At 39.8% G+C, this 24,517-nt stretch overlaps 2 protein-coding genes across 3 annotated transcripts in view; one reads left to right on the top strand and one right to left on the bottom strand.

The window, feature by feature from the left end:
• Positions 1–8,003: 8,003 nt before the first annotated feature.
• LOC307016251 (uncharacterized protein) lies at positions 8,004–10,459 on the bottom strand (the record flags this gene model as incomplete). The annotated part of the gene is made up of 4 exons (XM_079645289.1): positions 8,004–9,440; positions 9,657–9,729; positions 9,835–9,976; positions 10,081–10,459. The coding sequence occupies 4 exons, from the start codon at positions 10,457–10,459 to the stop codon at positions 8,004–8,006; spliced, it is 2,031 nt and encodes a 676-aa protein (XP_079501415.1).
• Positions 10,460–16,620: 6,161 nt separating this feature from the next.
• LOC307014246 (disheveled-associated activator of morphogenesis 1-like) overlaps positions 16,621–24,517 on the top strand; it is a 47,573-nt gene continuing 39,676 nt past the window's right edge. For both annotated transcript variants that reach the window (XM_079642105.1, XM_079642103.1), the window contains exon 1: positions 16,621–16,774. The gene's annotated coding sequence lies outside the window, so the exon portion shown is untranslated. The remainder of the gene's footprint in view (positions 16,775–24,517) is intronic.

Below are 24,517 nucleotides of genomic sequence, written 5' to 3'. Positions count from 1 at the left end.
ATTTGTCTGTCAATGGTCCACTTTAGTCATTATGTATCATTCTTCATCAGTAGCATGAACGTTGCTCTGTGACATGTAGAATCTTACTCAGTATAGCACCTTAGTAATGTTAACCCAACACTAGTCATTATTTATTGATTAACATAACAATTGATTAGTCTTATAACAAAACATCATCATTTATTGCATTTAAAACAACACAAGCAAGATATGAACTGTTTGGGACAGTACACATACAGTAGCCTTCATTTGAACATTGTAAATAGATGGGGTGGATGTGAAACTTCCAATTTCTTTACTGATATCTTCATTTGTTCTGCAATATAACAATTTCTGTCATTTCAGTATGAATCTATAGATGCCTGATATTTTCTTAGATATAATACAGGCAGACACTTTTGTCATTTAGAAACAGGAGCTAAACTGATAGAGAATACACTTCTTATAAACATTCAAGGAGGTTTTTTCCCCAAGGGATCTCTGAATGTGATTTCTTCATTATAAACTTCACAGAATGTGGAACATTTTTACCATTTTCAGAGAGCGATACCTGAATGTGTGGTAACCTATTTGATAATGTTGTGCGGCAAGGATAATTAGAATGACATTAAGACAAATAAAATATATACAAATGAATATAGCCTATCAATGAACAGATGAAGTTCGATATCCAGAACTTTAACAAACTCAGTCTTCATCTCTTCAGCAGCTGCAGTGTTATTTCCCGCCACTAGATGCCACTCCAGTTTGCTGCTTGATGACGTCACATTTGTCGAATTCAAAAACCCTATGAGCGAGACTGTTTCTCGCCGGGTGCAGTGGCGCGCGCCTGTAATCCAAGTTACTGGGAGGCTGAGGCTGGCGAAGCGTTTGAGCTCAGGGGATCTGAGCTGCAGCGGACTATGCCGATCGGGTGTCCACACTAAGTTCGGTATCGATATGGTGCTCCTGGGGGAGCTCGGGACCACCAGGTCGTCTAAGGAGGGGTGAATCGGCCAAGGCCGGAGACGGAGCAGGCCAAAGCCCCCTTGCCGCTCAGTAGTGGGATCGCGCCTGTGAATAGACGCTGTAGAGCAGCCTGTGTAATACAGCGGGACCCAGTCTTTTTAACTCAAAAATAATATACTACAACAACTCAGACATGCAAACATTATATTTTTCCACCACACAGCAGCTTGATCGCTGCCTTTTGTTATCTTCTTATTTTCATGAAAAACCCTCGAGAAGCAGCTGATCTGCCTGTCCTACACGGCCTCCACCTGGAGGGAACCTGAAACTACATCAACAACACTGATAGTCAACTGTACATTCAAAAATGCTGCAGCAGGACATACTTGTTGGTGGTTTATTATACTGAAATGTGGCACTGTAAAAACTATAGTCTTTGTTAGTCAATACGTAAAGTGTTTACACATTTCTCATCTGATTGTCTTCATCTTGTTCTTTATTGGGGCTTCAGTTCTCTGTAATTTGTGTGTACAATGTGCCAACTCAGTGGCTCTATTGGAAAAGGTGCTTTGGTGAAGTGGCTCATGTGATCACAATTGCGCGGGTGAACAAAGTTCATGCAGAGCAGGAAACCAAATGAACATATCCGGCTTTTAAAAAAAACCTCATTCCAGTTTTGTATTGCTTTTAGCATCTGTTAAGCTGCATTAAAATGAGTTTCAAAGCCTCTACGTGTAAATCCCGTCCAACCTATCGACAGCTTTACTATCACTGGTAGCAAGAACTGTAAAAAACAATGTTCCATAAATGTCTTGTTCGTCACTGCTGTGCTTCTTCTCTGTCTCTTCGGTTGCATTTACAGAAAGAGGCTCAGGTCACCATTATTCCTTTTTAGATTCTTTATTTCTGTCTATCACGTATACAAGAAGCTGCAAGCTCCTGGGTGTTAATAACTGTAGGTTCCAAATGAAAGTGCGTTTATCATCAGCATCACTTTTACAGAACATTTCATATTTCATGATGATTGTATTGACCTGATTCATTCCACTACTTTTCCTTTTGATTTTAGTGGTCAGTAACAACTGTCATGATGCTAAAATTAAACTCTTTATCTTTTGGTTTTCATTTGTCTGTCAATGGTCCACTTTAGTCATTATGTATCATTCTTCATCAGTAGCATGAATGTTGCTCTGTGACATGTAGAATCTTACTCAGTATAGCACCTTAGTAATGTTAACCCAACATTAGTCATTATTTATTGATTAACATAACAATTGATTAGTCTTATAACAAAACATCATCATTTATTGCATTTAAAACAACACAAGCAAGATATGAACTGTTTGGGACAGTACACATACAGTAGCCTTCATTTGAACATTGTAAATAGATGGGGTGGATGTGAAACTTCCAATTTCTTTACTGATATCTTCATTTGTTCTGCAATATAACATTTTCTGTCATTTCAGTATGAATCTATAGATGCCTGATATTTTCTTAGATATAATACAGGCAGACACTTTTGTCATTTAGAAACAGGAGCTAAACTGATAGAGAATACACTTCTTATAAACATTCAAGGAGGTTTTTTCCCCAAGGGATCTCTGAATGTGATTTCTTCATTATAAACTTCACAGAATGTGGAACATTTTTACCATTTTCAGAGAGCGATACCTGAATGTGTGGTAACCTATTTGATAATGTTGTGCGGCAAGGATAATTAGAATGACATTAAGACAAATAAAATATATACAAATGAATATATCCTATGAATGAACAGATGAAGTTCGATATCCAGAACTTTAACAAACTCAGTCTTCATCTCTTCAGCAGCTGCAGTGTTATTTCCCGCCACTAGATGCCACTCTAGCTTGCTGCTTGATGACGTCACATTTGTCGAATTCAAAAACCCTATGAGCGAGACTGTTTCTCGCCGGGTGCAGTGGCGCGCGCCTGTAATCCAAGTTACTGGGAGGCTGAGGCTGGCGAAGCGTTTGAGCTCGGGGGATCTGAGCTGCAGCGGACTATGCCGATCGGGTGTCCACACTAAGTTCGGTATCGATATGGTGCTCCTGGGGGAGCTTGGGACCACCAGGTCGTCTAAGGAGGGGTGAATCGGCCAAGGCTGGAGACGGAGCAGGCCAAAGCCCCCGTGCCGCTCAGTAGTGGGATCGCCCCTGTGAATAGACGCTGTAGAGCAGCCTGTGTAATACAGCGGGACCCAGTCTTTTTAACTCAAAAATAATATACTACAACAACTCAGACATGCAAACATTATATTTTTCCACCACACAGCAGCTTCATCGCTGCCTTTTGTTATCTTCTTATTTTCATGAAAAACCCTCGAGAAGCAGCTGATCTGCCTGTCCTACACGGCCTCCACCTGGAGGGAACCTGAAACTACATCAACAACACTGATAGTCAACTGTAGATTCAAAAATGCTGCAGCAGGACATACTTGTTGGTGGTTTATTATACCGAAATGTGGCACTGTAAAAACTATAGTCTTTGTTAGTCAATACGTAAAGTGTTTACACATTTCTCATCTGATTGTCTTCATCTTGTTCTTTATTGGGGCTTCAGTTCTCTGTAATCTGTGTGTACAATGTGCCAACTCAGTGGCTCTATTGGAAAAGGTGCTTTGGTGAAGTGGCTCATGTGATCACAATTGCGCGGGTGAACAAAGTTCACGCAGAGCAGGAAACCAAATGAACATAGGCCTATCCGGCTTTTAAAAAAAAACTCATTCCAGTTTTGTATTGCTTTTAGCATCTGTTAAGCTGCATTAAAATGAGTTTCAAAGCCTCTACGTGTAAATCCCGTCCAACCTATCGACAGCTTTACTATCACTGGTAGCAAGAACTGTAAAAAACAATGTTCCATAAATGTCTTGTTCGTCACTGCTGTGCTTCTTCTCTGTCTCTTCGGTTGCATTTACAGAAAGAGGCTCAGGTCACCATTATTCCTTTTTAGATTCTTTATTTCTGTCTATCACGTATACAAGAAGCTGCAAGCTCCTGGGTGTTAATAACTGTAGGTTCCAAATGAAAGTGCGTTTATCATCAGCATCACTTTTACAGAACATTTCATATTTCATGATGATTGTATTGACCTGATTCATTCCACTACTTTTCCTTTTGACTTTAGTGGTCAGTAACAACTGTCATGATGCTAAAATTAAACTCTTTATCTTTTGGTTTTCATTTGTCTGTCAATGGTCCACTTTAGTCATTATGTATCATTCTTCATCAGTAGCATGAACGTTGCTCTGTGACATGTAGAATCTTACTCAGTATAGCACCTTAGTAATGTTAACCCAACACTAGTCATTATTTATTGATTAACATAACAATTGATTAGTCTTATAACAAAACATCATCATTTATTGCATTTAAAACAACACAAGCAAGATATGAACTGTTTGGGACAGTACACATACAGTAGCCTTCATTTGAACATTGTAAATAGATGGGGTGGATGTGAAACTTCCAATTTCTTTACTGATATCTTCATTTGTTCTGCAATATAACAATTTCTGTCATTTCAGTATGAATCTATAGATGCCTGATATTTTCTTAGATATAATACAGGCAGACACTTTTGTCCTTTAGAAACAGGAGCTAAACTGATAGAGAATACACTTCTTATAAACATTCAAGGAGGTTTTTTCCCCAAGGGATCTCTGAATGGGATTTCTTCATTATAAACTTCACAGAATGTGGAACATTTTTACCATTTTCAGAGAGCGATACCTGAATGTGTGGTAACCTATTTGATAATGTTGTGCGGCAAGGATAATTAGAATGACATTAAGACAAATAAAATATATACAAATGAATATATCCTATGAATGAACAGATGAAGTTCGATATCCAGAACTTTAACAAACTCAGTCTTCATCTCTTCAGCAGCTGCAGTGTTATTTCCCGCCACTAGATGCCACTCTAGCTTGCTGCTTGATGACGTCACATTTGTCGAATTCAAAAACCCTATGAGCGAGACTGTTTCTCGCCGGGTGCAGTGGCGCGCGCCTGTAATCCAAGTTACTGGGAGGCTGAGGCTGGCGAAGCGTTTGAGCTCAGGGGATCTGAGCTGCAGCAGACTATGCCGATCGGGTGTCCACACTAAGTTCGGTATCGATATGGTGCTCCTGGGGGAGCTTGGGACCACCAGGTCGTCTATGGAGGGGTGAATCGGCCAAGGCCGGAGACGGAGCAGGCCAAAGCCCCCGTGCCGCTCAGTAGTGGGATCGCCCCTGTGAATAGACGCTGTAGAGCAGCCTGTGTAATACAGCGGGACCCAGTCTTTTTAACTCAAAAATAATATACTACAACAACTCAGACATGCAAACATTATATTTTTCCACCACACAGCAGCTTCATCGCTGCCTTTTGTTATCTTCTTATTTTCATGAAAAACCCTCGAGAAGCAGCTGTCCTACACGGCCTCCACCTGGAGGGAACCTGAAACTACATCAACAACACTGATAGTCAACTGTAGATTCAAAAATGCTGCAGCAGGACATACTTGTTGGTGGTTTATTATACCGAAATGTGGCACTGTAAAAACTATAGTCTTTGTTAGTCAATACGTAAAGTGTTTACACATTTCTCATCTGATTGTCTTCATCTTGTTCTTTATTGGGGCTTCAGTTCTCTGTAATCTGTGTGTACAATGTGCCAACTCAGTGGCTCTATTGGAAAAGGTGCTTTGGTGAAGTGGCTCATGTGATCACAATTGCGCGGGTGAACAAAGTTCACGCAGAGCAGGAAACCAAATGAACATAGGCCTATCCGGCTTTTAAAAAAAAACTCATTCCAGTTTTGTATTGCTTTTAGCATCTGTTAAGCTGCATTAAAATGAGTTTCAAAGCCTCTACGTGTAAATCCCGTCCAACCTATCGACAGCTTTACTATCACTGGTAGCAAGAACTGTAAAAAACAATGTTCCATAAATGTCTTGTTCGTCACTGCTGTGCTTCTTCTCTGTCTCTTCGGTTGCATTTACAGAAAGAGGCTCAGGTCACCATTATTCCTTTTTAGATTCTTTATTTCTGTCTATCACGTATACAAGAAGCTGCAAGCTCCTGGGTGTTAATAACTGTAGGTTCCAAATGAAAGTGCGTTTATCATCAGCATCACTTTTACAGAACATTTCATATTTCATGATGATTGTATTGACATGATTCATTCCACTACTTTTCCTTTTGATTTTAGTGGTCAGTAACAACTGTCATGATGCTAAAATTAAACTCTTTATCTTTTGGTTTTCATTTGTCTGTCAATGGTCCACTTTAGTCATTATGTATCATTCTTCATCAGTAGCATGAACGTTGCTCTGTGACATGTAGAATCTTACTCAGTATAGCACCTTAGTAATGTTAACCCAACATTAGTCATTATTTATTGATTAACATAACAATTGATTAGTCTTATAACAAAACATCATCATTTATTGCATTTAAAACAACACAAGCAAGATATGAACTGTTTGGGACAGTACACATACAGTAGCCTTCATTTGAACATTGTAAATAGATGGGGTGGATGTGAAACTTCCAATTTCTTTACTGATATCTTCATTTGTTCTGCAATATAACATTTTCTGTCATTTCAGTATGAATCTATAGATGCCTGATATTTTCTTAGATATAATACAGGCAGACACTTTTGTCATTTAGAAACAGGAGCTAAACTGATAGAGAATACACTTCTTATAAACATTCAAGGAGGTTTTTTCCCCAAGGGATCTCTGAATGGAATTTCTTCATTATAAACTTCACAGAATGTGGAACATTTTTACCATTTTCAGAGAACCTTCAGAGAGCGATACCTGAATGTGTGGTAACCTATTTGATAATGTTGTGCGGCAAGAATAATTAGAATGACATTAAGACAAAAACAATATACAAATGAATATAGCCTATGAACAGAAGAAGTTCGATATCCAGAACTTTAACAAACTCAGCCTTCATCTCTTCAGCAGCTGCAGTGTTATTTCCCGCCACTAGATGCCACTCCAGCTTGCTGCTTGATGACTTCGCATTTGTCGAATTCAAAAACCCTATGAGCAAGACTGTTTCTCGCCGGGTGCGGTGGCGCGCGCCTGTAATCCAAGTTACTGGGAGGCTGAGTCTGGCGAAGCGTTTGAGCTCAGGAGATCTGAGCTGCAGCGGACTATGCCGATCGGGTGTCTGCACTAAGTTCGGTATCGATATGGTGCTCCTGGGGGAGCTCGGGACCACCAGGTCGTCTAAGGAGGGGTGAATCGGCCAAGGCCGGAGACGGAGCAGGCCAAAGCCCTCGTGCCGCTCAGTAGTGGGATCGCGCCTGTGAATAGACGCTGTAGAGCAGCCTGTGTAATACTGCGGGCCCCGGTCTTTTTAACTAAAAAATAAAATACTACCACAAAACAACCCTCAAAGTTTCAAACATTATATTTTTCCACCACACAGCAGCTTCATCACTGCGGCAACTTGTCTCTATTCTCCGTTCTTAAACTGATTCTATAATTTAGTAGGGGAGAGCGGGGTAATGTGAGACATTTTTTACATTTGCTCTCCTGTAGGCGAGCTAAAATGATATATCAGTAAAATGTACACATTTCCCATTAATTCAGGATGTTTCCTAGCACTGGAAATGATCAGAATGTCTTCAGGACAAAGGGCAGTGAAAATATGATTGTTTTTTAAAAAGTGGTCTTGTGTCTCACTTTACCCCAGCTAAGGGGTGAACTGAGACAGACTAGAGAAATCAAGGGGGTAAAGTGAACCACTTACCTTTTCCACTTTTAAACTACCAAAACAACACATGTTGTAACAGTTAGAATCCTGACAGATAGATTGACAACCACACATTCCAAAAATAATGTCGGATGCGCAACATAATCATGGGGATTGGTCAATTTAGCACATTTTTTAAACAAAGTAACTCCAAACAAAGTCAAATACAACATAATATATTTCAAAGTGCTTTAATAAACATTCAATTAACCATTTAACCAGTTAGATTAGAACACGATATGATATGAACATCAGCCGCATATTTAAACAAGGCCTACTCTACATTCCAGCCCTGAAGGTTACAGGGAAAGGTGAAGAGTTGCTCTCTCCGTGTTGTTCCTCCAGGCCTATTAGGTTGAGGCAGCTTCTTCACCACATCACCTTTAGGAACATGTGCCACATCCTTTTCTTTCATAGCAAACGTGGGTCTCTCCCACTCTCTGTTGTTTCCCTGGATTTTTCTGAGGAATTGGGTTAGTATTTCGTCCCCCTCAACCTTCTCAACCATGCCAACATAACGGATACTTCGGTGTTTTGTGGCAAAATTGACGAGGACGAAGTCACCCACGGACAGATCTTTGTTTCCGGGGTCACTCCTCTCATCTTCAGAGCTCTCAAAATCATCCTCAAATGGGACAGGGTCATCACTCTCCTCCGAGCTGCTATCTATGATTTTCTTCTTGGGTGCCTTCTTTTTCGGTTTTCCCTTTTCTTTGCTATTTTGCTTTTTCCCTGCCAGTTTCTTTTGTCTCTCTTCATAAGCCTGTTCTATGATTTGCTTCTCTGGAGTATCTGTTAAGATGGCTGTCTTCACACGCTTTCGTTTTGTTTGTCCTCTGGGGGGACATTTTGGAAGTGGTATGATTTCCTGAGGAGACACATATCCAGGTCGTGAGACAGCTGGCGAGGCACATCCATGTGGACCATGCAAAGTGGATGGAATAGCATCAGCGAGTGGAATAGCATCTGCAGCAGGTGGTTCATCTGCAGGGGGTGGATCATCTGCAGGCCGTGGACCATCCGGATCATCTGAAGTGGATGGACCAGTGGATGCAGGCCGCAGCTCAGGGTTTGGCCGGTCTGACACCATGGATGGTGCAAACGCCTCCTCAGGGAAAATATCTCTGTTATATGGGAAGATCCCAGTGGACTTGAAGCCAGAGGTGATATTGCGTGGTGTCACTGCTGACAAGAAGGCCTCGTTCACAAATCCTGTAATCTGATAGATGGAGACTGTTTTACCAGGGTTAGATCTCATCCACCCATCAAGAGCTCGGCTGTATAGGGTCTTGAACGGGCCATACACTGTCACGTCGAGAGGCTGCAAGCGATGGGATGTGTGGGGTGGGAGGGTGAGCAGAACAATACCATTACTCTTTGCTTTCTCCACTGCCTTGAGTGAGATGTGAGCTCTCAGATTATCCAGGATTAGCAGCATGGGATGGTCAGGAGTGCACTTAGTGTGCTTTATCAAGTGATCGAGGAACTCAGGCCAGGTGTCTTCGTTCATCCATCCTGTTCTGGTGGAGGCACCTTTGGCTCCTGGAGGTGCTCCTATCATGAAGTCGTCCTTAAACCTAACTCTGGGGAAGACAAACATGGGAGGTATGGCATTCCCAGCAGCATTCACTGCACACACCACAGTCACCAGTTCTCCTCTCTCAGCTGATGTGATAGAACCAACTTGCTTTTTCCCTTTCTCTGTCACAACCTGAATCAAGTAGAAAGTTTAGAATCAATGGCATGTGCAATCAGTAGGCTACTATTGGTCTAAAGGTACATTTTATTTTGTTGCAGTCCATTCATTTTTTTCTAGTTCACAGGCTCACAACATTACTAATAGCATTAGTTTCAGCATTCTGCCAATAGCTAGCTGGTCATTATCACAAGCCACTCAGTATCAGTCTGCTGCTCTCTAGTAGCTTACCTGCCGTGGCTTTTGTACTGTAAAGACGCCTGTTTCATCCACATTGTAAATCATGTGTGGAGGAAATGTGTGTCTGTTAAAGAAGAGAGGCAAGGGAAGAACCTTATCAGAATCAAAACCAAATCTTACAGGTAAAACCTCCATAAAACATTTGCAACTAAAGAATTAATTCTGTCACCTGTCCATCACTACAGCCAGATTTGTAAAGAACTCCCCCACTGTAGTCTTATTGAAGGCTGTAGCCCTTCCCAGGGATGTTGCCTCCGGAGTTCGGACAAAGAGATGGCGACGGGCTAGAAAGCTGCCAAACCACTCTACTCCTAAAGAGTGGACAATTCGTTATTATAAGATAAGCTTTGTGGCAAGATCAGTTGGCCTAAGTTGACCTACAGAATCATGTGATCTCTTGCGCACCCTAGCCTACCTGCACATTGTTCCTCCATCCAATTGGCAGGGACAGGGATATGGTTTTTGTCTGCATATTCAAATGCCAGTTCACGGCACTTAACTGGAGCAAGGCCATGGAACTGGTCAGCCAGTTGTTTTAAATGTTGGGCAAGCTCCTCCTCCATCTCATCTGTCAGTATTCTTTTTGCCTCAGCTACTGCACCCCAGGCTACTGATTTAACTCTCCCTTTCTCTATTTTCTTAATGAATCTTTGGAGGGTTGTCTTGTCGATATTTCTTTCCTTTCCTGCTTGTCTTAAGGACTTCTTTCCTTGCATGACCTCTGCAGCTGCACTCTCCATCTCTGTGAGGGGTGTTTGGCCCCAAGCTGTCTTCCTGATGTATCGTCTTGACATGATGACTTTTCTACAATGTTTATGACATTAAAATTAAAACATATGTATTGTAATATTACACTAAAATATATATAAGACTAAACTTAACTTGTGCTTCATGTCGGGGTAAAGTGAGTCAGCGTCTCACTTTACCCCACAGCATCTGTCTCACTTTACCCCACAGCCACCATTTTAGAAAAAACAACATCTCTAGGCAATTCAGGCTAATCTTTAACTAGCATCAATCACATGGTTTTATATGTTGGAAGTTCATCAACATGTATGATATAAGTTTTTCAACCTGAATCAATTTGCTTTGATATTACAGTTGATTACGTTCGCAGTAAGAAAATTTACTTTTACATGCAACAAACACATTTTTGTGAAAAAAAATACTTACCACAGAACCAGCACCAACTTCTCCTTCATGACAAGTGGGGGGTGGGAGGGGCTTGAAAACATTATGGTCACATGACCGCAAATTTGTTTCTTTGCCTAGTTACAGCGGGTGTCTCACATTACCCGGTGTCCCACATTACCCCGCTCTCCCCTACAGTGGTTCCCAACCTTTTTTCCCAAGATTCCCCCAAAATGACTCCTGTTGGAAGTTGCGGCGGTAATTAAAGTTTCAAAGTCTCAAAAATGCTACAACTACTGTCACAAACTGGATGAATGTGAAGTATTTTGTTAAAGGAGGATGAAAGCGTAATTAAGGAGCACTATTGGAGTGACTTTGATGGTTATTTGGACTCAGGATTCATTCATTTGGATTCCCGCTTTATGAAGAAATTAAAGGACGACGCAAGTGGAAACAATTCACAAAGGGATAAACTGTTTAAAATTCATGCTCAAAGTAAGCCGGATTTTGCCGATGTGTTAATGTGGATTCAAAAGTTGTAAATAATCTACAAAATGGAGGAGACCGATCTGATCGGAGCAATTGTGACAAATAATCCAACTGAAACCGGCATGGACAATGACTATGTTTTAGAAATGCGCTTATCGTTTTCCAGACAAGCCTGGTTTGGACACTTTACGGGCAGAATAAACATTTTGCATTGCTGTCTTTTTATGCCTTTAATAGCTACTAACTTGAATTTTTATTCAAATTAATTAATCAATTATTTTTTATATTTTATTGTAATGTAGAGACAAGGCTTTTAGTGACAATCATGTATTGCGTTACAATTATATACACATTTTTTTTTTTTTTTTTTAAAGTCTAAATCTGATATTTGGCCTTAAATCATCTGAGTCCTGGCGCCCCCCCTGCGATCTTTGGCGCCCCCCGTAAGGGGGGCGCGCCCCCCAGGTTGGGAACCACTGATTTAGGGTATACATTTCACATCAACAAAACATTACAAAAAAAGTGTTCTTTCTCAATTGAACAATCTGTGGTTCAAGTTAGTATATTCCTCAGTGTAACATATCCACTAGTTGCAAATCTTAAACATGTTTTTTATTTTAAGGGAAAGGATGTTTTCACTACTCAGTTTGTCAACTGTGTTACGGACGAACTTGATGTCATTACAATAGTTTGATTAAGTCCTGCACTTCAAGTAAAATCCAATTTGAAAGGCTCTTGAGTCTATTCTACCATATATCCAATGATTTTTAAAAGTTTAAAAATTAATTGTATTAAAGTTTTGTTTTTTCATGTGATATGTTCAGCACTGCCATTAAGGATAGGGATACTTTTTATTATAAAACTACCATACAGCTCATGTTGAAACTCCAACCTGATATCAGAAGCACTATTTTAGATATTTTAAATTTGAAAAAATGAGGTGCTACATAGTTGACAATGAAAGTCAAACATTTGACGCACATAACATAGTTGACTGGACACATTATTAACCATCAGTACTATGTTCATTTCAAGGCAGAAGTGCAAAATTCAATTGATAATGATGTGCAAGTTGCTGTCTACATGTCATACAAATTGTCAACTAGGTTACCTGTCAACTAAGTTACTACAGTTATTACAGTACTGGGTAACTTAGTTGACATGTCACCTAGTTGACAATTTCCATATTTTGACTATGATTTTGACCCATCATTTCAATTGTAGGCCTTGCCTGGATGACCACATGTCATTTTCTTGAACAGGTTAACATCACATTTGAACATATAATTGAACTAAAATCATTAAACAATTGTAAACCATAACAATGTACGTAACATTGTTGATGGTCAATTAATATACTCATTGACAATGTGCTATTATACATACAATATTGTAAAAAATTTGAGAACAATCACCACAGTGTGTTCAAAATGTCTGCCAAAGAGGAACATGACATTATGTGATGCTGGTGACATGGTATTGGGACAAACCCTTTTTGAGTTAAAGGGGGGAGTTCTGTTAGTAACATAGTTGACAGAACTTTTGCGGACATTCATATATTAAGACATTTAAATTATTTACCGACTACAATAACCAAAACCTCCAAGACTATGAAAGATTTAGTATTTACTAACAAAGCTGACAGAATGGTTAAAACATACAACTTCCTGACTGGTCTTTCTGACCATAAATCTTGTTCTTTTTGCCAGGAATCTCACAAAAAAAAGGTTCATGGCCACACCTAAAACCCCTGCCTTGGGTTCACGCTTCATCCCCAAAAACCTGCAACAACATTTTATGGATGCAGTGAAAATGATTAATTGGGGGGACACTCTGTCCTCTGAAGATATTGGGGAAAACAGTGATCTGTTTATATCTCAAACTAATGATACAATGTCTTCCTTCTCAAGAAGAGGGTGCCTTAGGGACAGGAAGGTACATCTTCTTCCCTGGCTGAATCTACAGTGCAGGAATTTAATGAAATCTAGAGACCAACTATTAAAGCAGAGCTTGAAATCCGGACTATCCACTGACAGACAGAAATTCATTCATTACATTACATTGCTTTTAGCTGACGCTAAGTCACGTTAATAAGTGCGTTCGACCAACAAAATACAAACTTGAAGAAAACAGAATCATATAAGTACATCAGGTTTCATAGAGCTAAAACATTTCAAGTGCTACTCAACTGGCTTTAGATAAGCCAGTCCTTTATTAGTATATAAGTGCTTTGTTAATAATTATATCGCTCATTCATGCTCGTAACAAAGGTAACACAAACAATAAGACAGGCCAAAGCAAACTTTTTCATCAATATAATTAAAGGTGCGAAAGGTAAAGGTAAAAAAGTTTGGCAAATCTTAAATAAACTATTAGGTAAACATACCAAACAGGAAAATAATGTTCTAGAATTAAAAAATCAATGATAAGGTAACACAAACAATAAGACAGGCCAAAGCAAACTTTTTCATCAATATAATTGAAGGTGCGAAAGGTAAAGGTAAAAAAGTTTGGCAAATCTTAAATAAACTATTAGGTAAAAATACCAAACAGTAAAATTATGTTCTAGAATTAAAAATCAATGATGCCCTGATAAAAGATCCTGCAGTGTTGGCCAACTCTCTAAATTAGTATTTCATGAATAGTGCTCTGGACATTACAAAGCTCTTCCCTCCATCTGAGGTCTCACCTAGCCCGACTATGGATACACACCCCGTTTTTGACCTGGAGGAAATCACAGAGGTGGAGGTAAAACATAATAATCTTAGGGTTAAGAGGTTCTAAGGCTATATGCAGATGGTTTAGACACCAACTTTATAAAGATACATATCGACGGTCTAATAAAACCAATTACTAGTAAATCAATTTATCAGCACGAGGGAAGTTCCATCATCCTGGAAGGTGGCCACGGTGACACCGATCTTTAAATCTGGGGATAAGACAATAATGTCCAATTATAGACCTATCAGTATCCTCCCCTGTGTCTCTGGTAGCTGAGAAATGAGTGTCAAAACCAATCACCAAACATTTAGACAAAGGTTTCGCTCCACTGCCAAATGTATGTCCTGAGTTGAATGTGCAAATGTATGCCGATCATGCGGTCACCTTTGCACATGAGAAAACCACTGAAATGATCTCATCCTGTCTCTCAAATGCTTTGGGCAAGGTTCAACACTGGCTGAACAACATTTGCTTACAGTTCAATGCAAAAAAAACAGTATGCATGATGTTCAGTAAACGACCAGTCAAAATTAAAGGATCCAATGTGTTTTGAAACGGAGCAGAAATAGAACTAGTACCCCACTTCAAGTATCTTGGAGTCATAATGGACTCGAACTTGACTTATAAGAAACATATTAAGAAAGTATCCAATACCGTTAAATTAAACTTGCAACATTTTAAACAAATTAGACCCTTCTTAACTGTCAATGCTGCAAAGTTATACCTCCACTGTATGATTCTATCCCACATTGAATACTGTTTGACAAACTGGTCGTTTGCTTGTGCCACAAACCTGAAACCCATAGAACAGCTGTACAAGAGTGCTATCGAGGTGTTTGACAGAAAGCCAAATTCATACCACCATCCTTGAAAAACACAATTTCTTGAGTTTTGACAATTTTAAGTCTTTTAAAAGTATGTGATATTTTTATAAAATGTTTACATGGACTGGCTCCCCCCACCCTTAGGGGAATTCATCCACAAAAAAAACACTGGACGCTGCACTAGGACAGAAGCCAGAGGAGACTATGAAGTCCACCATAGACGGACAACTTTTGGACAAAATGTCCTCTCCATTAAAGGCAGCTCATTGTGGAATAGCCTTCCTACTGAGATACGGGATTGTCCCACTCTCAATAGTTTTAAAGGACAACTTAAAGAATGGTTGAGCAACAAACAGACGTGTAATCACCGCTAAATGCACTTTAACACAGGGGTATCTCCTCTTGCACTTTATGTAGCACTTTTATCTTATCTTGCACTTTATATATCATAGCTGCTACATTGTACTGCCATGTGGTAAATGCTTGTATGCTGCTCATGCTCTTTCTGCATGTCATGTATTTATTTTTGCTATGTATATAAATGTCATTTTCTCTTATGTTGTATGTGACTACGGATGGAAATTAGCTCAAAGCTAAAAATCCGGCTCATTTACACTTGTAAGCATTATTTAGTTTTAAAGTGTTCATCAATGTGCACTGTCCCGGTTCAAATAAACGATTAAATGAAATAAATGTAAAAGAGGAAATACATTTTAAAAATATTATTATTCTTTATTTAGACTTTTGAAATAAATGAATAATAGTTTGTATTTACTTTAATGGTTTTATTCATTATTTTGAAACCAAAACACCCTCAACTGAAAAACGGACATAGCAAAAACTGACAATTTAAGAAAGTCATGACACATTTCAAGCTATATAAAGCATAGGATGCACATAATGTTTGTGTGATATTATAACATGCTTTCCAATAATAGGCTAAATATGATATTTTTGAAGAAAATAGTTAAAATAATTATAATTATCATAAATGGACATCAATGGACATGGAATGTAATGTACCCTAAATTGTAGAATCACTAAATTAGAAAATGATTGGTATTTCTAAGGTTTATGTGAAGAGCGTTCTTGACATCCTACTACACTATGTAATTTACTATTGTAGTACTGTCTACTAGTCCTATTTTGTTACGCTACGTATTCTTCTTTCTGTTTATTTGTATGCACCATTTATACCAAAGCAAATTCCTCGTATGCTTAAAGCTAATATAACCGGTTCTGATTCAGAAGACTACTACTACCATGATGCTCTCTGGGCTAACAAATACACACCTGCACATTGACTGCTTGCTAAACGCTGTATGTCATGGGGAAAAGTGACAGTGACAAGTGTGGGAACTGTGGAGTTAGGGAAAATGTGGAACACATTTTATTACATTGTGTCCCCTATAGAGTTGAAAGAGGAAAATTAAGGGATAAAGTTTTAGAGGCAGAGAGGGAGTGTAATGTAGCTTGTATTCTTTCTGGGAACAGAAGGAGAAGGAGTAAGAGCTACCAGAAAGGCACTGTCACCTTTTTGAGGGAAACTGGGATAGAGAAAATAATCCAACAGTAGCTTAAAATAGACCATGGATGATCTTTTTTTTGTTTTTGTTTTGTTTTATTTTATGGTTTCTTAGTTTTATGTGTTTCGATATGCTGGTTTAGAGGGATGACATGATGATACACACTCGTGTACAGTAGATGGCGGTATGCAACCAAAAGCTTTTTGCGATCCGCCATTAAAAAGAGAAGAAGAAGAAGAAGAAGAAGAAGACTGCTTGCTAAAACCATGGCTAAAACCGATGACGTCATGAGCAGCCCGGACCAACCAGTCTGTTGAATCATCTCTGTGCCGTCTGGACTCTGTGGTTTTCTCCACTTTTCTACTTACCTGATGAACTCGTGCACACGATTACCGAGAACAATGGTCAACGTGACGAGGTAAGGACGATATCGTTAGGACAATAACTCTGACCATAACGACTGAAACAAAACACGCTGAATATCCACCAAACCGTCTGGTTGTGATGGTGACCTCCGTACCGGTGTGGCCGGGTCAACACAACAGCGAGTTTACGGAAGCTCTTTTGTTGTATTACCCGGTCTTCAGTGTCCTAAACCCGGGGCTGAAAGGAGACAGGAGTCGGTTGACATTTGCATCTCTTTTGCAAATTGTTTTTGTTTTGTCTGTGGGGGAAGCCGACCTGTCCACACATGGAACCGCCTGTTCAACGGCTCCTCCACCCCTGTTAAAGCCTAAACGAAGTTATCTAGAAACGGCAGTAGATACACGGGGGTCCCGGGGACCTCCAGGGTCTTCTCCAGGCGGAAATGAGACAACATTGAAGACAATATATTCACTAGTGTAGATATGAGAGGTGTGGATGGCTCACTGTTATCATTAATGTCTCACAGACTTATGTAACCAAATCTGAATCCTATCTGTTGCCAACTAGATGTTCACAAGGAATACACTTTGGTGTTATAGTAGTGCATAGACAAGAAACATAATTTGTCCAAATATTTGTTTTAACTAAGACTTATCTACAGTGTAGACCTAACTGATACAAAAACAAAAATATATATTTTTGTATAGTGTGTGCAAAAGTTACTATTAAGATTAAAACGTTTTAGTACTTTACACTGAGTTATTACATAAGGCTTGAAGGTTGGCAGAAGAGTGTTAATGTATGAAAAGATTTGCGGTTTATGGGGTTAATTTTGGAATGGTAGGGAAAGCATAAAGCTCATAAGAGTCTGAATTGTGACTTTGGTTAATAAGTAATTTGTTGACCCAGTTGCACAGCCCCACTGATACTTGATATGTGAGGTCCACCTGTGTTAATATTTGGAATTTCAAATCATTCAAAAACAACATACAAAACTGACAGTTTGAGAACTCTGACCAACGTGGTACATTTCTCACTTGAACATGTCAGTGTTTTTGAGTTGGCAACCTTTGTTACTTTGGTATTGCTGCTCTGTAATTTCTTTTACTAAATAAATGCCAACACCAACATGGCTGCATTAAGCTAATATTGTTGAATATATCTGCTTGGCACAATTTATCAGGGAAGCTGAGGCACACAGGTCCACAAATGCTTGATAACCTTTAAACAGATTTTTGTGTGGATAGCGTTTCGATTTTAGCTGTCAAATGTGCTAAGATAACCACACTTTGCACTTTTTCTCATCAAAATTGTGTTTATGTCCCTCTTTTGTCATCCATGATGGACAAATGTAGTTCACATATGCCTTTAGGACTCAAACTGCCACATTACCCTAGATAAAAGGGCCCGCGTCTGTGGCTTTCAGACATTTGATACTTCACCTGTTCTGAGTTAATATTCACTTTTATCGCTGTGCTGAGAAGTGGAATAACTCACTTGTGAAAGCCGTGAAGTTAGTGGTCAGTCAGAGAGCTGAACACAGAGATTATCACAGCATTATCATTGTAGGGGTAGGCTTATTCCCAGTTAGGCGCTTATCAGAAAAGACTTGCATTCCCGAGAATTAAAATGCTCTTAATCATCGAGGGGCCTGTACGTGCTTGTAATGGGCCGCTGCCTTGTGAGAGGGCTTACTGCTGCGGTGAGATCTGCAGACATGTTTTCACTGTAAACATTGGAGAAGCCTTACGTGATGTACCATGCTGTTATTTTGTCCACAGTGTTAATGCTCAGACAGGGAGTTGGCTGGTCACAGATCAGCATCAACAGGCCCTGACATTTCAATTGCATGCCTTGTTGTGCTGAATAGATGTACATTGCAGATAATGATTGTTTGTTGGAACTGCATGGTTTCCCATGGTATGACCTTTAAGCCTTCCTATTAGAGCTTGACATGTATATAGTAACATATTATTGGCTGATGAGTTGTATCAATATATTGACATATTTGAAGATGGTTGCCTGTAAGTTCCAAGTAAAGTATAACCCCGTTTGATGCTGTTCACACTTACAAAGCCTGTTCTGACATGAACCAGTATTCAAGTCAATATCGTTAATTCATGTAAGCCAAATATCATCAACATCAGAATGTGGCCTCAAGGGGCTTCACATTGACACTAATTATTTGTTGTGCAAAGGTTTTCTAATGGTTAACCCTTGCACCAACCCTCTTTAGGCAAAATGACGGTTCAGCAAACACAAGGCATTGCATGTAGCTTGTTGTGTTGTCAAAAAATCAATACTAAATATTTACTTATTTAAATGTATTGATACTAGGGTACTAGCTGCTCTCTATTATTGTGAACAGCAAGTTGACACACACACACAGCTATATACCTTTTTTAATTAAAATCTAAATATATATTCACTTATTATCACTGGAAAAAATCCTCATGATGTCAAAAGTGCTATTGATCAATATTTTTCAATGTTGTATCAAGTTTAAAAGCTATCCTGACAACACTAATACCTTGATAAGCTTGTAGCTTATTAAGCAACTTTACCAGTTCACTTTAACAATCATAACCACATTAATGATTGCATTCTGGCGTGGCTCTCTCTGCACAAGGACAGCCTTGGGCTACAGCTTCTGCTGCTTCACTTTGTTGGCACTGGTCATTTGTTGATATTTCTTGTGATCCTGTGCACAATCTGCTCTGCTACCGGAATCTGAGTTTGACAAAAAGTTTTCTTGGTGAAACTCACTGCAGCGTTGTGACTCAGTTTCATTTGGCACTGGTGGACAACTGGAGCACATCGATCAATAGTGTATGTGGTGATATAATCCTCTCTGTCTTCACATTTCCTCAGTGGAGACTAACATGATCCGACAGCTGATTGAGCTTAAATGACCTTAAAGAAAATGAATACATTTGAACTTAGTCATTCTTTCACATTGGCAGTAGACATTGGCTGATACAACTGGCATTAAGAGGTGGTATTTGAAGATGGTAGGCTGATATATTGGTCATTCCCTTGATCTTATCTTCGGTTCAGTTCTTGCTCCCCACAACAAAGCACCAACCCCTAAGTGGCCAGTCCATAAACGGTGTGAGTGTATTGTACCTGCTCTTCTGTCTGTCAGCACACACTGCTGAAGCTCTCAGGGAACTGGGTTAATGAACTGAGTGTTACGTTTTCACAGGCCTGGCCTCTTTACTGTGCACTGCACTGCACAGTAAAGAGTAAACGATGGCGCCAACAACAGGGGGGGAGGTATAGACTAATTATTTTTTCAATGGTAGATGTCATTAAGGAGTGGCTGTAACACAGCTGAGCCCTTTAAAGTGGGCCATATGTCAGCATGCTTTCTGGATGTGTTGGTGGCATTAATGCACAGAGGCAGGTGACGGACCACAGCTGATGACTGTTTTCCCAGTGAGGATAATAAAAATGTCCATCCTTATTTAGGCTGTCATTTGTTATGTTGGCTTTCTCTGTAGCATGCAGGGCCATTTGAGGGGTATACATTGTGTTGTAAATCCTGCACTGTTGAAACCTGATCTTCTATCTTACATGTTTGACATGTGTAATTGCTGGGGTTAAGCATTTAGTGGATGTTTACACTGCATTGTCAGCCAAAGAAAACTTATAGTATGAGAAGATAGCAAATCCAGTTAGAATACATACCATAGCTACTTCACATAGTTAACATATTGACTCACGCTGCATGTGTTACATACCCTTTATTGTATTCTCTTGAACAACATGACAAGGTATACTGTGAGATGGGGCTGCTCGATTATGGCAAAAATCATAATCTCGATTATTTGGGTCAATAATTGTAATTGCGATTATTCATTGACTTTGAAAACATCCATTTATTCGAGAAAAAAAATGTGAACAGTATGTTTTTAACAGTTGATTACCCTGAACTTTAAGTATAATTCAACTGAAAAACAAAAACAAAAACATTATTTAAAAAAGAAATAATAATAAAAAAATAATCGTTTTATTTAGATTACGTTGTTTTCGTAATCGTTGCAAGCCATAATCGTAATCGCGATTAAAATACGATTAATTGAGCAGCCCTACTGTGAGATGATGTGTGTCTGTGAAGCCATTTTAAGTCAGACCGATCCAGTGATGTTTTTGTTGATAAAGTGATCTAGAAAAGTCCTTGAATTTTTTGCGGGATGGTTCTTCCGGGTCAGTATGGTGGATCTTCATGCTTTCAGATGCATTTCTCTCTGTATGATGTGTAGGGGATCCTGTGGGATAGACGGTGGACCTGCAGCGCTCTGCTGGCCCGCCACAACAATAGGCCTGTATGACTGTTTGAATGTGCCATTCTTTGTGCGGTGTGCTTCACTTGGGCCAGACAATAGCTTCATTTAGCATCCCTGCTCTATCGAGGCTGCTCCGTCGCCATGGCACCCCTGCCCTGCCACACCCTGCCCCCAGTCTGGCCCGGCTTTGCACTTCTCCTCTCTGCCGGGACAGCTGGGCTTAGGCAGCCGTTGTTGGCCACACCCAGGACCCAACCTCACATTTTGAGGATCGTTACTTTGTGGCAGAGCTGAACCACCTCTCAGATTTACAATTTGCATGTTTGAAAAGTTGAGTAGTATAAACCAAAGGCCGATCTAGCCCCTAACTTTGCTCTTGACGGAGACCTGCAAGTATTATTTACTGTAGAGATAACCAATAGAGAGGCTAAGGATGCAGGCCACCTCGACTGAAAACAGAACACCCTCTACATTCTCTATCAGAAAAAATGAATACACTTTTTAAGAAGTAAACACTACACGCTGTAACTAATACTTCAAAGCTACATTCATAACATTGCCATTCAAATTATGGATCGACATTTGAATGCTACGTGTCCTTCTTTCTTTTGTTTTGTTTACATTAAATCACTTTATCCTATACTCCTATCACATTCTTCAATATGAGCCAAGGCCAAGACTTGGAGTGCTTACTTTATACTGCCTGCTCATTTCAGCAATAGAAAAGCCCACCCTAAACACTTGCGTTTTCAGATGGGTTTAGATGCCTACTGGACAAATGCACACTGCTTGTCCCCTCCCAGCGCCGTTGACTCTTGACCTCCCCGATTGTTGGGAGGTGAAAGGGCAGTGCGCCCTGTTTCCAGCTCAGCCACTCACTGCTGGCACATTTTTAATTAATGGGCTTATGGTTGGCAGCCCTCGGACCCTATGGTGAGTTATTGATCCTTCACAGCAACTCATTCACTCTCACTGTTTTATTAGCAGTTAAAAATGCATCACAAATACATTAAGATGTTTTGTAAAGGGCTAGACAATATATGTTATATCATTGTCGTGATGTGAGACATGTTTTTGTCATAGATTTGGGAATAAAGTAATGTATTTCCTGGTTTTAAAGGGTTATACTAGTTCAGCCCAGTCACTGTTGTTGCAGCACGGACTCATCTCCACAGAGCGGCTCCCTGCAGTACTCTGGTTCTATAACTAGAACAGGGTCACCTAGGAAATTATATTTTGGGCCAATCTGAACTTATTGCAGTTGCACAGTACAAGCTGTGCTACTTCTGAAGCCTGCAGTGATACCTCTTTTTCAAACGTTTTAAAGACAAAGATATACATTTTAAAACGCTGCACCCAGTCTTAAAAATTTAGTGAAAAGACCATTTTAAGCATATTATGTTTCTTATAGATCGTAGTTTGTTTGTTTGTTAGCAGGACTATGGAAAAAACACTGGCCCGATTTTCATGAAACTTTGCTTAAGGACGTAGATTGGGAAAAAGAAGAAGTCATTAAATATTGAAGCAGCTCCGAATCACAGAACGGATTTTAAGTTGGCTGCCTTGGCTGAGGTCTGCGCTCTCAGTGGTGCCCTGTCAGTCATTACTCGTTTTGTCTTTTAGCCAGTATAAGTGAATCTATCTTTGAAGTTGTAGAACACATCGCAGAGTTGGTAAGATCTCCAGTAAAGTTACGTAAACAGAGGAGAAAGCAATCAAGGGATTTTGCGCATACTGAGCTGTAATTTTCTCCCAAAGCTGCAAAGATGAAGTCCTCTTACTGCTCCGTCCTAGCACAGTGACGAATGCCCTATACACTCTGAGAAACATAACATTTTAGGAAATAGTCATCCTTGGTTACGTGCCGTCTCATTTGGAGTGACATAATTGTCTCAGGCTGTTACAGTATGTCACACGACACAGCCTATATTTATACTTGCTTGGTTGTGTTTCTGACTGAAGTCTTTCAATCCGGTAATACTCTACAGCGTGTGTAGTTTCTTAATGAAAAGCCTTGCTTTGCTTTTCCTGCTCTAGGGTGGCGTTAACAAAGTTAGAAAGTGAATGATCTCTCGCCAGAGCGATAGAATTAAGGCAAACCTCAGATTACCATGACAATGAGCATCAACATTAATTACTTGTGTGCTGCCTTAGCCGCAAGATGTGGAAAGAGGGTGTGTGTGTTTGTAGCCGTGCTGCGGTTCAAACAAAGGGAGCATGTGGGTCCTGTACGTGTGTGGGGGAGTCCCATAACCCGAAATGTTGGTTTGGGAGGATGGGAGGGGGTTTATGGGCCAAGTGGGATTCAAGTTTCAATCCCTGCTCGCCTCCATCCCCTTTGTCTAGGTCAGATTATCAATGCTAATTCCCATAGCAGAGACGCTAGAAATAAGATGTCTTTTCTAATGAGTTAGCAGTTTTGGAGGGTGTGACCCCTACGTGCTGTGTGTTTGTTTCAGGAGAGCTTCCAGCTGGTTGAATGCCAGCGTTTTTGTCTTTAAGAAAATGTGCGCATTCATCAGTTCAAGCTGCTACTTGTAGTTTTGGTAATAACAGCTCAATCACGGAAATCAAATGCATGTTCCTATCAAACCAACATTAATGAAGCTCAACAATACAGCCTCGTTACGGAAGCATTCCTACCGTCAAATCCAGAAGATTTAATGTAAGTGATATCTTATCGGGGCACAAAGAGGATGTATCTCAAAAGATGGTAACTGTGGCGGTATCCAGGTGCAGACTTTTCCATCTGACTTTGAGCTGCTAAACGACACTGCTTGTTTTGACGTTTATCCCAGACAAAGCTCAACGCTAACCTGATGACCTCACAACACACTGTTTTTCTAAATTCAAGCCTTGAGGGTACGTATTAACCATTTTGAAAAAAAGACATGTTAGCAGTGACTCCTGGATTGGCAGAACATGCAGTTCATCATGTTTGATTATTTTCTGTGATTGGAACAGGTCACGTGCAAACATGTTTAGCAGGTATTCAAACAGCAGACAGATATCAGATTCAGCTGCCAGAGCACGGCATGCTTTATCCTGCTCCTGAAATGCAGCCCCACCCGACAAAAAGGGCACTCAAGTTCTAACAAGTCTAACGGCAAAGCCAGAAACCAAATATGTTTATGCTACATCTTTGTATCTTTCTTTCTACCTTGAATGGATGCAACTTGATCAAATCAAGAGTTCACAAAAGCATCAGGCCACTTTAAGAGTTGGCTAGAGTTTCATTTCTTTGACCTGATCATGTTTGCGGTTAACTCCCTTTATAAATGGACTGCCTTGATTTGTCATTATCCTCTTTAGTAATGCAGGCTCGTTTAACGAATCCTCTTTCTCTTAAACTGAGATGTTATTATTTTTTTACCATGGTAATAGAATTTCCCGATAAGTGAGTTGGCGCCTCGGAGCATGTAATGTCTGTCATGCACATTCTTATTGAATGTTTGATTGTTTCAAAAAGCATCTTTGTTTCTTTGTCGTTTTTATAGTGAGGCACA

The sequence above is a fragment of the Notothenia rossii genome (genome assembly GCF_949606895.1).
Source record: "Notothenia rossii genome assembly, chromosome: 8".
NCBI lineage: Eukaryota > Metazoa > Chordata > Actinopteri > Perciformes > Nototheniidae > Notothenia > Notothenia rossii.
This window is presented reverse-complemented; position numbering and strand designations above follow the sequence as displayed.